General features: G+C 41.5%; 1 protein-coding gene and 1 pseudogene across 2 annotated transcripts in view; both read left to right on the top strand.

Annotated features, from left to right (window-relative positions):
• The first annotated feature begins 664 nt into the window (after window positions 1-664).
• LOC114703762 lies at window positions 665-814 on the top strand (annotated as a pseudogene).
• Window positions 815-13067: 12253 nt separating this feature from the next.
• The window catches only part of Cdc73 (cell division cycle 73), a 112258-nt gene continuing 110381 nt past the window's right edge, over window positions 13068-14944 (top strand). The window contains exon 1 of one of the 2 annotated variants that reach the window (XM_037211342.1): window positions 13068-13257. In XM_037211342.1, coding sequence (XP_037067237.1) covers window positions 13127-13257 — 131 coding nt within the window. In that variant the 5' untranslated portion in view covers window positions 13068-13126. The remainder of the gene's footprint in view (window positions 13258-14944) is intronic. The other variant, XM_028884611.2, reaches the window with a different exon arrangement.

A 14944-nucleotide genomic window follows, 5' to 3' on the forward strand; every position in this document is an offset into this window, starting at 1 on the left:
GCATTTCATAACAGGTATTTTTCCAACAAAATTTCTTTTCCCTTTACAGAGAGAGAGCACAAATAACCTTGCACAGCAGTCATTTTATGTCTGCTGTAAGCTCTTTCCTTTTCTTCCATTTCTTTCTCTGTTTTTATCTGTCTTGCAAAATCATAAAGATTAATTGGGGAGCAAACAAGCATCCGGTTGTTGCGTCCTCATTTTAGGAATATCCAGTTCAAATAAGACAGAAGAGCTAATTGATAAAAGTGTTGGTAAACTTTCTGTGTTTATTTTGTGAACCTTGAAAAGCGTATTTATTGATTGGCCTTTGTTACCATGGTTACAAGAAAACAAAGGCCTTAATTTCAAGGTAAAAAAGAAATTTCTGGCATGATTCAGTCTTTAAAGTTTTTTTTTTCTTTTTCTTTCTCTCTTTCTTTCTCTCTCTCTCTCTCTCTCTCTCTCTCTCTCTCTCTCTCTCTCTCTTTTTGTTTTATTTTTGATTTTTCGAGATAGGGTTTCTCAGTGTAACAACCTTGGCTGTCCTGGAACTTGCTCTATAGATCCAGCTGGCCTTGAACTCAGAGCTCCACCTACCTCTGCCTCCCAAGTGCTAGGATTAATGGCATTGGCCACCACTGTCCAGCTCTCAGGCTTTAAATTTTATATCATGTAAAAATAATGTCTTGCCTGGCAGGGGAGATACTATGATAACGAAGATGGTTTTTCCAGGGCGAGGCTTATCCATTGCTCACCCCTGAGATTTCCCCAAATGCGGGGAACTCACTGCATAATTTGTGGAATTGGGGACCTGCGTTTGTGCTCTCCCCTAAAAAATGAAAAGAAAAAAAAAGAATGTCACCACAACGTTGTTTTAAACAGGGTCAAGGTTAAATTTATTTCAATTTAAACTTTCTAAATCTCCTAGGTGGATTTTCTGAGTCATTATCATTTATTTTTATATTATTTTTAAATTCCAGGGGAGGCAGAGGAAGGCAGATTTCTGAGTTCAATGCTAGCCTGTTCTACAGAGTGACCAGTCCTGGCAGTACTGTACTGCCAGGACTACACAGAGAAACCCTGTCTTGAAAAACAACAACAAAAAACCCAATAACAAAAACAAAAAAACTCAAAAAAAAATTCCAGATATGAATATGTTTATATGTGTCCATAATATTTTTAATAAACATAAATAAAAATATATAACTATAGATAATGAATGAAATGGTATTCATAGATATCATTTTTAAAGTTTTAATTTTATTAAATTTTAATGCACCAAAAATAATTAAGATTGTAAATCTCAGATCCTTGACTACTTTTAAGACATTAGGGAAGTGGTTATTTAATCAGTAAACAGTTATTGATGCCTGAATAATATTTAGATAAAACCCAAATATGTTGGTTATATATATGCAGGGAACTCAGAAGACAATTGATTTTAATGTCAAGTAAGAAGATAAAATTATAAACAATGAACAGTTTTTCTCAGATCTGTAAGAGAGATAAGAATTTGGGACTAACCACTGTCCCCAAACCTGGACAGACACAGTTCACCTGAGGGCAGGTCTCTGTGTAGAAACAGACCCAGGGACCAGAGCTGGGGCTGGAAAATGTCATCATGGCTGACGGTCTTAGTTGATATCTATTGCTATAACAAAGCACCACGACCAAGTCAGTTTCTAAAAGCAGGCATTTAATTTGGGTTCCCAGTTGCAGAGGGTTAGAATCCATGACTGTCATGTCGGGGAGCCTGGCAGCAGTCAGGTGGGTGGAGGCACTGGTGCAGTAGCTGAGCACTCACATCTTGAGATACAACTACCAGGCAAAGAAAGTTAGCTGGGACTGAATGGCACGGGCTTTGGAAACCTCAAAGCCTGACCCCAGTGACACACCTCCTTCTACAAGGCCACACCTCCTAATCCTTCCTAAACAGTTCCATAACCTGAGGACCAAGGATCAAATCTATGAACCTATGGGGCTATTCTCATTTAAACCACTACACAGATGAGTTGCTGGAGGCTAAACATGCACAATTCTGAGGGGGCCCTAGTCCGAGAGAGACTTCCTATTTCTGCTATTATTTCTGCTATTATCCTCTAGGATTTGGACCTGTGTTCTGTAAGTACATATCAGAGGAAAATCAACTGATTTATCCAACAAGGGGCAGAGAAAAGATAATTTTGAAATATAACAGAGAACTCTGTTCTCAACAAGGTTTCTTCTAGAGAGAGAGAGAGAGAGAGAGAGAGAGAGAGAGAGAGAGAGAGAGAGAGAGAGACCTAAGAAACCTAACTAGTTTCCTCAAGTTTAGTCTGCTGGAATTTTATCAGATCCTACCTGACCTATGAGATAGAATATCAAATTCCAGTCATCTGTGCCCTTCTATGTGGGAAAGGGGGTATATATACATGTCCAGAACACTCTTACTGTCCTGCCTCTCTGAGACTGAGGAGAACTGGTAAAGTCCTCTGTGGTGATATTTTGTAACCCAATATATCAGCCACTAGATAGACATAGAGGCCAGAAAATGGTGGCACACACACCTTTAATCCTAGTATTCCGAAGCAGAGATCTGTCTGGATCTCTGTGAGTTCAAAGCCACACTGGAAACAGCTGGGCATGGTGACTTACGCCTTTAATCCCAGGAAGTGATGGCAGGAAGCAGAAAGGTATAAAAGGTGTGAGAACCAGGAACTACAGCCTGGTTAAGCTTTTAGGCTTTAGCAGCAGTTCAGATGAGATTCATTCCGGATGAGGACTCAGCGGCTTCCAGTTTGAGGAAACGAGATCAGCTGAGGCATTGGCGAGGTGAGGTTAGCTGTGGCTGGTTCTGTTTCTCTGATCTTTCAGCGTTCTCCCCAATACCTGGGTCCAGGTTTGCTTTCATTAACAAGACCCCCTAAGAATCGTGCTACAGTCCTCAGTGCAGCACCACATTCCCACTTTGAAGATCAAATGCTAGTTATCTGACTACCGAATGTGCCTGCTTCCCTGTAACTTAATGCCACATTTCAAGGCCGTACAGCCATTCCCTTTAACTGGTGCATTATGTCCAGCTATCAAGAAAAAACAAAATGCAAGGTTTATCAAACCGAATAAAAGCGTGGTTTGAAGAGACAGACCAAAGTGTCAGACACGGCAGGGCGTTGGAGGGATCGGAATGGGAATGAAAACAATAACTTACGGGTCGGGAGCTCTGATGGACGAAGGGGGCAGGAGGCGGGGGCAGATGGGCAGTGCCAGCCAGGGAAGGGGAATCTTATCAAAGGAGCACCCGTGATGAGAACACAGTAACAGGGCTTGGCCTAGCAGGATCCCCGGGTAATCTCGGGACTCAGAAGACAGAGGCAAGAATATCTTGAGTGTAAGGCCAGTCAGTGCTACACAGCCAAACCTTGTCTGAAAAAAAAAAGTAGGAAAGTAAAACAAAAATACTGTGACAGAAACAGAACAATGCTTTTGACGGGCTTATCTGAAGAATAAACATGACTCGAGGAAAGATTTTATGAGTCTGAGGTAATTTCACGTGAGACCCTTCCAACCTGAAAAACAAAGACAACGAAGATGGAAAATTGTAGAACTAACTATCCAAGGATGATTAGAAGGAGGCAGAGGAAGGAACAGCAGATAAGAAAATAAACACTCTTCCTTCCCCGTAATAAAATAAACAACAACAAGAACAAACCCTTCACTTGTGGAGTGTTATTTCCACACTATAGAAAATACAAGATAAAGTCAGAATGCTGTAATTTATACCCAATACAATAGCTAGGAAGTGTTAGTTCTTAGGTTCTATAACACAGCAAGGTCACTACTGTCCACAATCTATTCCATATTTTAAAAAATTAGAAGAGATGACGCTGGATGTTCATAATCTGTGGGAGACCAGCCCCCACTTTTCCCCCAGGGTACTCTTGAGGAGAGAGGGATAAGAGATTGAGGTAGAAAAATAGAGGTAGAAGGATAGAGGACAGAGAAACAGATAGAAACACGGGATAGCCTTGAGAGGGTTTGTATCCTTATCCACCAGCCCCTTCTGCCTCTTCCAAAGGACTATTTATGGGAATGCCAAAGGGCGGAGCAAGGACCTCCCCTAGCTCAGCCAAGTGTAGACCCTTCCAATCACCTAGTAACCATGCACTTGGTCTAATGCAGCCCGGCTAGTTAAAGCAAGTTTATGTCTCACTAGGAAACCTTTGTAGGTCTCCAAAATAATCCATAGATATGATAATTATTTGAGAAGATAGAAATGCCAATTTATCATATATGATAATGTCATATATAAGTATATGGGCATATTAGGTGGCAGTTAAAAAGAAAATCACTAAATCTGAACAAGTCCAGAAGGGAGAAAATATCTTACCAATAGAGGAACAAGGTGAAGAGTTTCATTCACCTTGTGAGACACCATGCAAAACAAAAGAGAGTAGAGTGGGATAGTTAAAGTGCTGAGACAAGGCGCTGGAGAGATGGCTCAGCAGTTAAGAGCACTGGCTGCTCTTCCAGGGGACTCAGGTTCAATTCCCAGCACCCACATGTCAGTCACAACTGTCTGTAACTCCAGTTCCATGGGATCTGACACACCTTCACACAGACATATATGCAGGTGAAACACCAACGCTCATGAAACAAAATTAAAAAGTGCTGAGACAGATTGGATGTGGTGACTGACATCTACAACCTGACGCTCAGGAGGTAAAGGCAAGAGGATGGGGAATTTGAGCTAGCCTGGGCTACTAAGTGAGCCTGATGCCACTCTCAGCCACATAGTAAGACATTGTTCTTCAAACAAACAAGCAAACACCCCTCAAAACAAATAAAATGAAAGGTTAAACTTTTACTGAACTACAATTTTATACTTTTTGAAATTATCCTGTAAAACTGAAGGATACATAAAGATTTTCTCAGACAAACCTAAAAAATTTGTCGCACCCAGATCTTCCTTACAGGAAAATAAATAATACAGATCAGAAATTCAAACCTTCATAAAGAAAGGGAGAACACCAAGGAAGGAACACATGAAGTTACAGTACTAACTTTATTTTTTTTGTATTAACATGACTAATTTGATGAAAATAATAACAGCAACAACATACATATTATGTGTACTTATGTGGATGTGTATCCATATAAGCATTTATAAATTTGTTATCCTAGTAAGCACAAGGTCCTGGGTTCGGTTCTCAGCTCCAGAAAAATAAAATAAAATAAATTTGTTATCATTTGGCTATGAAGTGTTCCTTCCTCCCTAGGGCCGTTGTGTGAAAGGGTTAGTCAGCAGCTGCTGGTCCTATTGAGAAAACATTTAATTTTGAGGGTGCTAACTACACCAATGTATGAACCCATTGATAAGTTCATAGTTGAATGGGATGTTAGGAGGTAGACTCTACTGGGAAGAAGTAGATTAGTGTAGTCTTTGGAGCCTGTATCTTTCCCTTGACCCCTCCCCTTTCCTCTCTGCTTCCTGGCTGCCACACAGTGAAGAGCAGCTTTACTTCATCATGCATTCATTTTCTGCCTTGATATTCTAGCTCATCTGAGGACCAAATCAATGGGGCCAGTGACCACAGACCATAACCTGTGAAAACAAATCCAAAGGAAATCTTTCTCCTCTTACGCCATCTCAGGAACTTTGCAATATCAGTGAAAAATTGACCAATACACATGGTTTTTCTGTAAGTGAAAATTAGTGATGGGGATGGGAGGTAGGAATTAAAAGTATTTATTATAAGGTAGTCACAGTATCTGTTGTACAACATAGTGTTAGTTGAAAGTGGACTTGGATGAGTTATACATTATGTTACAACTTCCATGCAAAAGCTAAAGAAGAGAAATTAAGTGTAGATATGCTAAGGAAGGAGAGAAAATTGAATCAGATACAATGTTATTTTAAAAACACAAAGTTCAATGAAAGAGTGGAAGACAAAAGTAGGAACAAAAAATAATAACAAATATAAAGCAGTAACACATAAGGCAGTATTAATCCAACTGTAACAACAATCCCTTTAAACATTAATACTCACATACACTAAGTAAATAATAGAGGTTGTCAGAGCAGATAAAATTACAAGGCCCAAATGTATGTTGTGTACAAGAAACTCAATTTAAAGACACATATAAATTAAATGAATGGAGAAAATATATAAAGCTAACAATAATTTATAGAAGAACAATTTATATTAATTTCAGATAGAGTAGACTTCAATGCAAGGTTCTTATAAAACTAAATATTCTTTTATCATTTGACCCAGCAATCTGTTATCTTGGTATTTACACAGGGAGTTTAAAACTTGCATCCGTACTAAAGATTGGGCAAAGATATTGATATGAGGTTGACTCAGCCTCGAAGTTGACAAAACTTAGAAGCCACCAAGACTTCCTTTGGTTTGTAACTGATTGACTCATAGCACATCTAGACAATGATTATTACTTGGTCTGAAAAATAAGTGAGCTGTCAGCCATGAGAAAACATGGAAGATGCTTATGTGGTCACTAACAAGCAAAAGAAGGTAATGTGTAAAAACATTGTGAGATCCCAGCTCTATAACATTTGGGAAGAGCGACACTAGAGATACGGTAAAAAGAGCTTCAACGAGCATACAAAGATCTGCCTGTACATGTATATGTGTGTATAAGAGACCCATGAGTTCCAGGTTATAAAACAAACAAGCAGGATACTTTCTGATTATTGGTCAGCCATTTAATCAATAGCTCTTAATCTAATTTTTTGAGATAATATAATTACATCACATCCCTCCTTCCCTTTCCTCCCTCCAGTTCCTTCCAAGAACCTCCTCTTCTGCTGTCTTTCAAATTCATATCTCTTTTCTTAAATTGTTGTTACATATACACAGTTCTAAATATGTAAATATATAAATGTGACCTGCTCAGGCATACACACACACACACACACACACACACACACACACACACACACACGTATATATGTTTTCAGGCTTACCATTTGGTGTTGGATAACCAGTTAGTGTGCTCTTCCCCGAGGAAGACTGTTTATCCCTCTCTCAGTGTTCCTTGCTGCCTGTAGTTCTTTATCTAGGGTTGAGGCCTCATGAGCATTCTCTCGTCTATGTTAGTATGTCTCTTGGTGTCATTTCTTGTTCACGTTTAGGTTGCCACATAAGAGTGTAGCTTCTCTGACATTTCTTTTTTGTTTTGTAAATTTATTTATATGTATTTATTGCCTGTATGTATGACTGTGTGAGGATGTTGGGTCCTAGAGTTAAAGACAGTTGTGAGCTGCCATGTGGGTGCTGGGAATTGAACCTGTGGCCTCTGGAAAAGCAGTCAGTGCTCTTAACCATTGCGCCATCTCTCCAGCCCCTTCTCTGACATTTCTAGGAGACAACCCCACAGCAAAATTCCTGTTCCTCTGACACTTTCAATATTTCCATTTCCTCTTTGGAAATGATCCCTGAGCCTTGTGTGTAGGAGTTTTAGATGTCTGATGGGACTAGGTTCCACAACTCTGCATTTGATCAGTTGTGGTTTATCTGTCACAAGGAGAAATTTTCTTGAGGAAGGGTGAGAATTACATTTATTTGTGGGCATAAAGATAAATATTTAGAATGTAGTGTTGGGGAATATTATTTTAAGGTGTGTTACTTTTGTTTATGTTGCATTTGTTTAACTCTGTGAAGCTGTGTTACTGTGCCTGTCTAAAACACCTGATGGTCTAATAAAGAGCTGAATGGCCAATGGTGATTCAGGAGAGAAAAATAGGCAGGGCAGGCAGGCAGAGAGAATATATAGAAGGAGAAATCTGGGAAGAAGGAATGAGAGAGGAAGGAGGACGACTTCAGGAGCCAGCCACCCATCCAGCCACAGAGTAAGAATGAAAAAGTAAGGTTATAGAAGTAAGAAAAGGAAAAGCAGAGGCAAAAGGTAGGTGGGCTACTTTAAGTTAAGAAAAGCTGGCAAGAAGCAAGCCAAGCTAAGATTGGGCATTTATAAGTTATAATAAGCCTCCGTGTATGATTTATTTGGGAACTAAGTACTAGGCCCCTTTAAAAGAGCAAAAAACAAACAACATTTTGGCATACCAATGTGAGGCTCATATTTCCATAGGGCTTGAGAAAGCTTTGGGAATAAAAAAAAGAGGATATGGCTCCTTTAATAAACGTGCTGTATAGCAAAGTACTTAAACAGCATTTTTCATGCTAAATAGAAACAAAAAACTAGTAAAAAACGCCTGAAACAGTGCAGGGCACTGACAATCCATAGCTAGGGGGTTGAATGCAATTCCACGTCAAACAAACCTCCAACGGACCCCCAGCTTTAGGTTTGACTCTCGGAAACTACAAGCAGGCAGAGCCAGCTGAGAGAGCAGCCGGGAGGAGCCAGGTGTAGGTTAGCAGTTTAAAGGTTTGTTTACACAGTCAAAAAAGGCTAAAAGATACATAGTACAAGAGGTCCAGATGAGGAGCCAGATGTAGGTTAGCAGTTTCAAGGTTTGCTTACACAGTCAAAAAAGGCTAAAAGATACATAGTAAAAGAGGTCCAGATGGAAAAAAAAAAATACCTCTAAACAGGTTCCAGTGTGTTTTACAATGTGTGTAGGTTTAAGAAAGAAAAGAAAATAAGTACAGGCAGTTATAGAAAGAGTTTAAAAAAGTAAAGTCTTTAAAGAGATGGTAAAAGTAATATAAAAGAAAAAAGCCATGCAAGATGGGAAACACAAAGGGAGTCTGTATCGTATATAGTATTGTGTTGATTTCTAATTTTGAATGCTGACAAGCAAGCAATAGCTGCTGAGAGGCATGGGGTTATGAACTGGACTGCTAAACTGAACCAACCTAGATACTTTAGGAATGCCTTAACTTTAAAAAAAAAGTCAAAGAATGTATTTTTCAAATGGAAATAAAAAATGTTTGGAGTTCTGTTCCCACAGGAGACGAGAGGCTATGGATTCCTTCAGGACTAATATGGATCAGGTTTCATGGGGAAGACTTCCTGATTCTTGACAGGTGATACATATCAACAAAGGTTGTGGCTAGGACTTGGCCATTATCTCAAATTTTCTCAGCCCCTAAAAAAGATGGCTTTGTTCACAGACAGCAGGAAGCAGACTAGAGAAAACTAGGCCTACATTCCTAAGAGTTGGGGGGTGTGGGTGGTTTTGGTTATTTGGTGGGCTATGAATGTTTGTTATCATTTAGGGGAATATAGCATATTGATACAAATTTCAAGTTATTTTTGTTACATTGTATATATGTTTCTGCTCTTGTTTAAATGATTTTTGTACATTGATACAAATTTAAAGTTATTTTTGTTACACTGTATATATGTTTCTATTATTGTTTAAATGATTTTGTATATTGATACAAATTTAAGGTTTTTTTTTTACAACATATTGTATGTATGTTTCTATTTTTGTGTGCAGTATTATGACTATGCATTTCATTTGGAAATGTAGGGTAAAGTTCTAGTTTTTAAAAAGCTATTATTATAAACTATATAGGATAATCAGAAACATAGTTTATTGGTTAGTCATTTATAACCATCAAAATTGCAGATATGTTAGGTATGCTTTCCAGATCATATAGAGATCTATTTTAGATAGATATATGGTCCTCAAACTTTTCAAAGATCTACAGAATATGGCATTTAAAATGTTTTGTTAACTTAGGGCTTTTCATGACAATGACACACATCTGCTCCTGGCAGCACAAATTTACTTCAGAGATGATGGGCATCGAAGAAACTCCTAATGGAGTTTGCTTTCAATGTGGCAAGACTAGCCATTTGGGCAAGAAGCTCCTCTTGTCTGAACTGCTTGACAGAATGTTGTATAAACTAAACATGCGGGACCTATAGGATGGTGACCACTGAACTTTGCTAAAACAAGGTGGGATGGTCCTTCAGGATTCCTGCTTCACAGAAGAAACTGTCAGACATTCTACAGGACACAGAAGAAAGTGACTGACAAACTTGGTCAATATAGGTGGGACAGTCTTTCAAATTTCTTACTTCATTGAAAAGTCTGCCAGATACTATGGGCATGTAGACTGAAGATGGATGTCCCAATGTTGCAGAGGAACTTTGGGTGATTGTCCAGGCAGTCAGATGTCTCTGTCATTTCTAGAGTTTTTGAAAGTTGTTTACAATGTACTTTTTGTTTACTTAATGATAATAAATCCTTCTGTGGTCTTTGATGGAGTTGAAGACTAGATAGTTATAGTTGCAGTTTTCCTTAGATATGATACAAAGTAAATTAGGTATAAAACTTTGGATTTCCTAAGATAGGGTAGATGTAGTTAGGGATTATGCAGGTTTAGTAAAGTGGTGGGTGTAAGTTCTCCTTCAAGATCTATGACTTTACTAGCCCTGGGTAGATAGCTAGTTTTCAGTACCAGGTATAATTTCCCTCTTGCTGGATGGGTCTTAAGTCAAACTAGAGAGCTGTTGGTTACCACTAACATATATGTGTTACTATGAGGTACACAGCTTTTGCCCAAGATAAAGCTATTTTGAGTATCTTTTCTGGTTAATTTCCCACATTTTGGTTCTACTGCCACTATTATCTTTTATTATATTTTGACATTTTTGACTTAACAAACATTAGAGGGCCAATTTAAAGGTATTTGTATAACAACAATGCTGTAAAAATTTCAGTGCTTTAACTGTTATTAACAATAAATAACTAATCACATATCTTACAACTTTTTTTTTTTGTTTTGTTTTGTTTTTCGAGACAGGGTTTCTCTGTGTAGTTTTGTGCCTTTCCTGGAACTCACTTGGTAGCCCAGGCTGGCCTCGAACTCACAGAGATCCGCCTGCCTCTGCCTCCCGAGTGCTGGGATTAAAGGCGTGCGCCACCACCGCCCGGCCATATCTTACAACTTTGAGTTTAGGAATTATTAACCTTAAAAACATAAATTAATCAAAAAGAGGAATTGCCTAGAAATTATTTGTATATGAAATAAAATTCATAATCATTTGGGAGTACTACTGTTGACTTTCTTAACTCATCACGAATCCTTAGCTTCTTTAAAATTATCTGTGAATTTATTACTTCAAAATTTACAGCCAGGTGGTGGTGGCTCATGCCTTTAACCCCAGTATTTGGGTGGCAGAAGCAGGTGGATCTCTGAGTTCCAGGACAGTCAGGTCTACAAAGAGAGTTTGAGGACAGAGAGCTACACAGAGAAACTCTGTTTTGAAAAACAAAAACCAAACCAAACCAAAACAAAGCAAAAATTTACTAGGAGCCTTTATCTTTTCACTTATTAATTCAATATTTTCTAGGAGCTGTTACTGTACCAAGTAATATTTTAGATATTCATATGCTCTTATAGGTCTATAGTCCTTTCATTTCCTAGGCAAGCACACAAATAAAGAGGACCGTTGGGTCCTGGAGTTGTGCAAATAATGGGGTCCAGACCACTGGAGTCTATTAACCAGAAGCAAACTCTATTCCAAACACCTCGGGGCGCTGTGATAGAGGCATAAATACAGAGATGTGCATGGGATATCCAAGCTCAGTCGGTTCTTTATTACCTGCATTTGCAGTGAGGTTCAGAGACACATTGAAGGGAGGGCATCTTTTGTGGGATAGGCATTTTTTAACCCCATACTTCCAAATCGGAAATACTCTTTGCCATACACAACAAAATTTCATTTTTTTTTTCAAAACAGGTCAAGAAATTTGGTTATGTCAATTATGAAATTGTGCCTCCTCATAGAGTAAGAGAAGTGAGAAAGAAATACTCAGCTTGAAGTATATGTTTGTTTAGGGTACATAGCCAATGCATGGTATGTAGAATTAATTTCTAGGTTCCCATAACCATAAGTGTACCAATAAACCTGCTGAGTGCCACTTAAAAATCTGGTAGTCTGGCCTGCCTTGATGACATATGCCTGTAATCCCAGCACTCAGGAGGCAGAGGCAGAGGGATCTCTGTGAGTTCGAGGCCAGCTTTGTCTACAGCGTGAGTTCCAGGACAGCCAGGGCTACACAAAGAAACCCTATCTCGAAAACCAAAACAAAACAAAAATAAAAAACCCGGTGGTCCGAAAGTGGTCTAATTCACAGTTTGAGGTTTCTTAAGGATATTTCTTTTTCTGTTCACAACCTGGAACCATTTGAGGCTTTTTGTGATTACCTGGGAGAAGTTACCGAATGGAAAAAGTTATTTCCAAGGAAGGAGAAGAGTCAACAATTTATTTCGTAGACTCTGTAGGATGCTTTCAGCTTAATCTCGTGTTAATTTTATTCTGTCCACTAACCGAGCGTTGTGAATGGTGCAAGAGTAGTTTTCCAGCCGACTCGTCTGGTCTTTCTTTGCAAATCCACCCCCGAATCAGAACTCAACCTAAACTCCAAAACGTCCACATTCCAAACTCCCAGTTTTCTGTCATAGCTTATCCTGACCACGGGGACCTCCAGCCCTTTCTCTAAGCGTGGGTCGGATGCCCACAGTTCTACGGGTTCGGCAATTTGCTCGAAGGAGAGCACAGCACCGCGAAGCTTTCGGAAAGTCGATTCCTCAGCGCGCGCTCCAGGGCCGCAAGTCCAGAAGCGCTCTGGCAGGTGCGCGCGCACCTGTCGCTCGCCCGGCACGCTCGGCTCGCCCGCCCGGGGTGCAAGCTGTGCGCTCTCGCCCGCCCGGTGCGCGCCCAGTTGCACTTAAAGCTCCTCTGCATGAAGGGAGGAGCAGCGTGGCCGGCTGGCTGGCTCCCTGTTTCCCGGGAGTTCGGCAGCGAGCGTGTCCCGTCCGTCACCCCCACCCCACCCCCGCCCCAGCGGCGGGAGTCTGGGAGGCTCGCCCGCTCGGGCGGTCGCCGCGCCCCCTGGCGGCGGCCCCGCGGCGCGGGTCGGAGCGTGGGGTCCGTCAGGCGTTCTCCGCGGGCAGCCCGCGGCGGGCCTTGCCTTATATAGCGCGGGGTCCTCGGCGGCCTGGGTGGCTACTTGCCCGTGCTGCTGTCGTAGACGCGGACGGCTGTTAGTGCGGCGGCTGTTGGTTCGCGGCGGCGGCGGCGGCAGCGGCAGCGGCAGCGGCGGCGGCGGCCGGACAGGGCGAGGCGGACGGGGACCGGCGGCGGCAGGGCGCGGCGGCGGCGGCGACGGCGACGGCGGTGCCCGGGGCCCGCGGCGGCGGCGGCGGCAGCGAGGGGGGCGAAGATGGCGGACGTGCTCAGCGTCCTGCGACAGTACAACATCCAGAAGAAGGAGATCGTGGTCAAGGGAGACGAAGTCATCTTCGGGGAGTTCTCCTGGCCCAAGAACGTGAAGACCAACTATGTCGTGTGGGGGTGAGTGCGCCGTGGCTCCGGCCTAGGGGTGGTTGGAGGGGTCGCGTCGGGCGCCCCCGGGCGACCTCTCCTCCCCTGGACCCCCTCCTCCCCCTCCGAGTCCCTCGGGGACGGGAGGAAAAAACGGGTGCGCTGGGGAAGCGGGGTGGTGGTGGTGGAAAAAGTTCTTCTCTGGAGCCGAAGTTGCACTTTGAGGGTGTGGAGGGAAGAGGGGGAGCGGATTGTAAAGCGGTCAAGTCTTTTTTTTTTTTTTTTTCCCCCGTGTTGGAGAAGCCACAGGGAAAGGGACCCTGGGAGTTTCTGACTTTCCCAGTGGGTGCTCACCCATGTGGATCGGTTTGTCCGCGCCCTGTGGGGCTGGTGCACGTCTACCTGAACGTAGGTATAGGAGCACAAAGCACAGCATCTGGCGGCCACCGAGTTGCTTTTTTTTTGTTCTTTTTTTTTTTTTGCCCTCAGGCTGCCATGTGTTGCAACTGTCTCCCCAGGCTCTTGGAGCGCCTGGGTAATTTTCTTTCTTTCTTTCTTTCTTTTTTTTTTCTTCCCCTCCCCTTCATCATTGGGGAGAATGGTGTTATTCCTCAAGCGGGGGCGGGGGGGGAAGGAATAGACTTGAAGTTCAGGAAAGAAAGAGATTGGGAGAGTTTGGAAGTCTGCAAAAATCAGTGTTCGAGATGAAAGCAGGGCTTTACTGGGGAGAAAGTTACTGGTGAAATGGAGGTGAGTTATACGTACGGGTCTGAGAAATTGATCCTCTGCTTTTTCGGAAAGCGCCCGAAAGAGGAGTGTTTGGAAATATTGATCCATGCATGCCTTGAATTTAAGTCACTCAAGAAGTCACCGAGGATCAAGTTGAATAATCCTCTGGGGCCTCTTTAATGGTGTTACTGTCATTGATGCTTCACTTTGATAATTAGAATCATGGAGTCAGAATTTTGGTACCCATTTTGTTTGAATGACTTCATGAATGGTCAATTAAAGAACTAGAAAATTTTAAGATTTCTTTTGACTTACTGATTCTCTTTTTGAAATGTCGATTAAGTGACATTCTGAGTTTACCGTGTTTTACTCCTTCAAATAAATTACGCAGAATTATTGGATTTTAATGAATATTTTTTCTTTAAAAAAACTCAAGATATGGTGGACGTAGGGGTGTACGACTTTAATTTCAGCGCTCGGGAGGCAGAGGCAGGCAGATCTCTGATTTCAAGACCAGACTGGTCTACAAAGCATGTTCCAGAACAGCCATGTTAAACAGAGAAACCAAAAACCAGACCAAACCAAAAAACAACCCTCAAGGTATAAATAAGTTTAAATTGAGAAATAGAAAAAAGCTGAAAACCCTGGTTCCTGCCTTACTGGAGGCTAACCTATTTTAGCTCGAAAAGATGAAACAGATTAAGTTGATGCGAAATGTTTCTAGCTGCTTAGGAAGAGAACAGTTGTTTACAGGCAGTGCTCGTCTTTAATCTCAGCACTCTGCAGGTTACAGCGGATCTCTGTGAGTTCCAGGCCAGCCTATACATAGTCAGTTTCAGTACAGCCAAGGCAACACAGAGAAACCTTGTCTTGAACTCCCCCCCCCAAAAAAAAAAGTTGTTTTCTTCTAGGTGTGTTTGTGTGATATTTAGAGAGGGTTTCATGGAAATGTGTTTGACATGTGTCCATTTTACAATGTCCCTTCCTT

This window comes from Peromyscus leucopus, chromosome 15 (genome assembly GCF_004664715.2).
Source record: "Peromyscus leucopus breed LL Stock chromosome 15, UCI_PerLeu_2.1, whole genome shotgun sequence".
In the NCBI taxonomy this organism is placed as follows: Eukaryota; Metazoa; Chordata; class Mammalia; order Rodentia; family Cricetidae; genus Peromyscus; species Peromyscus leucopus.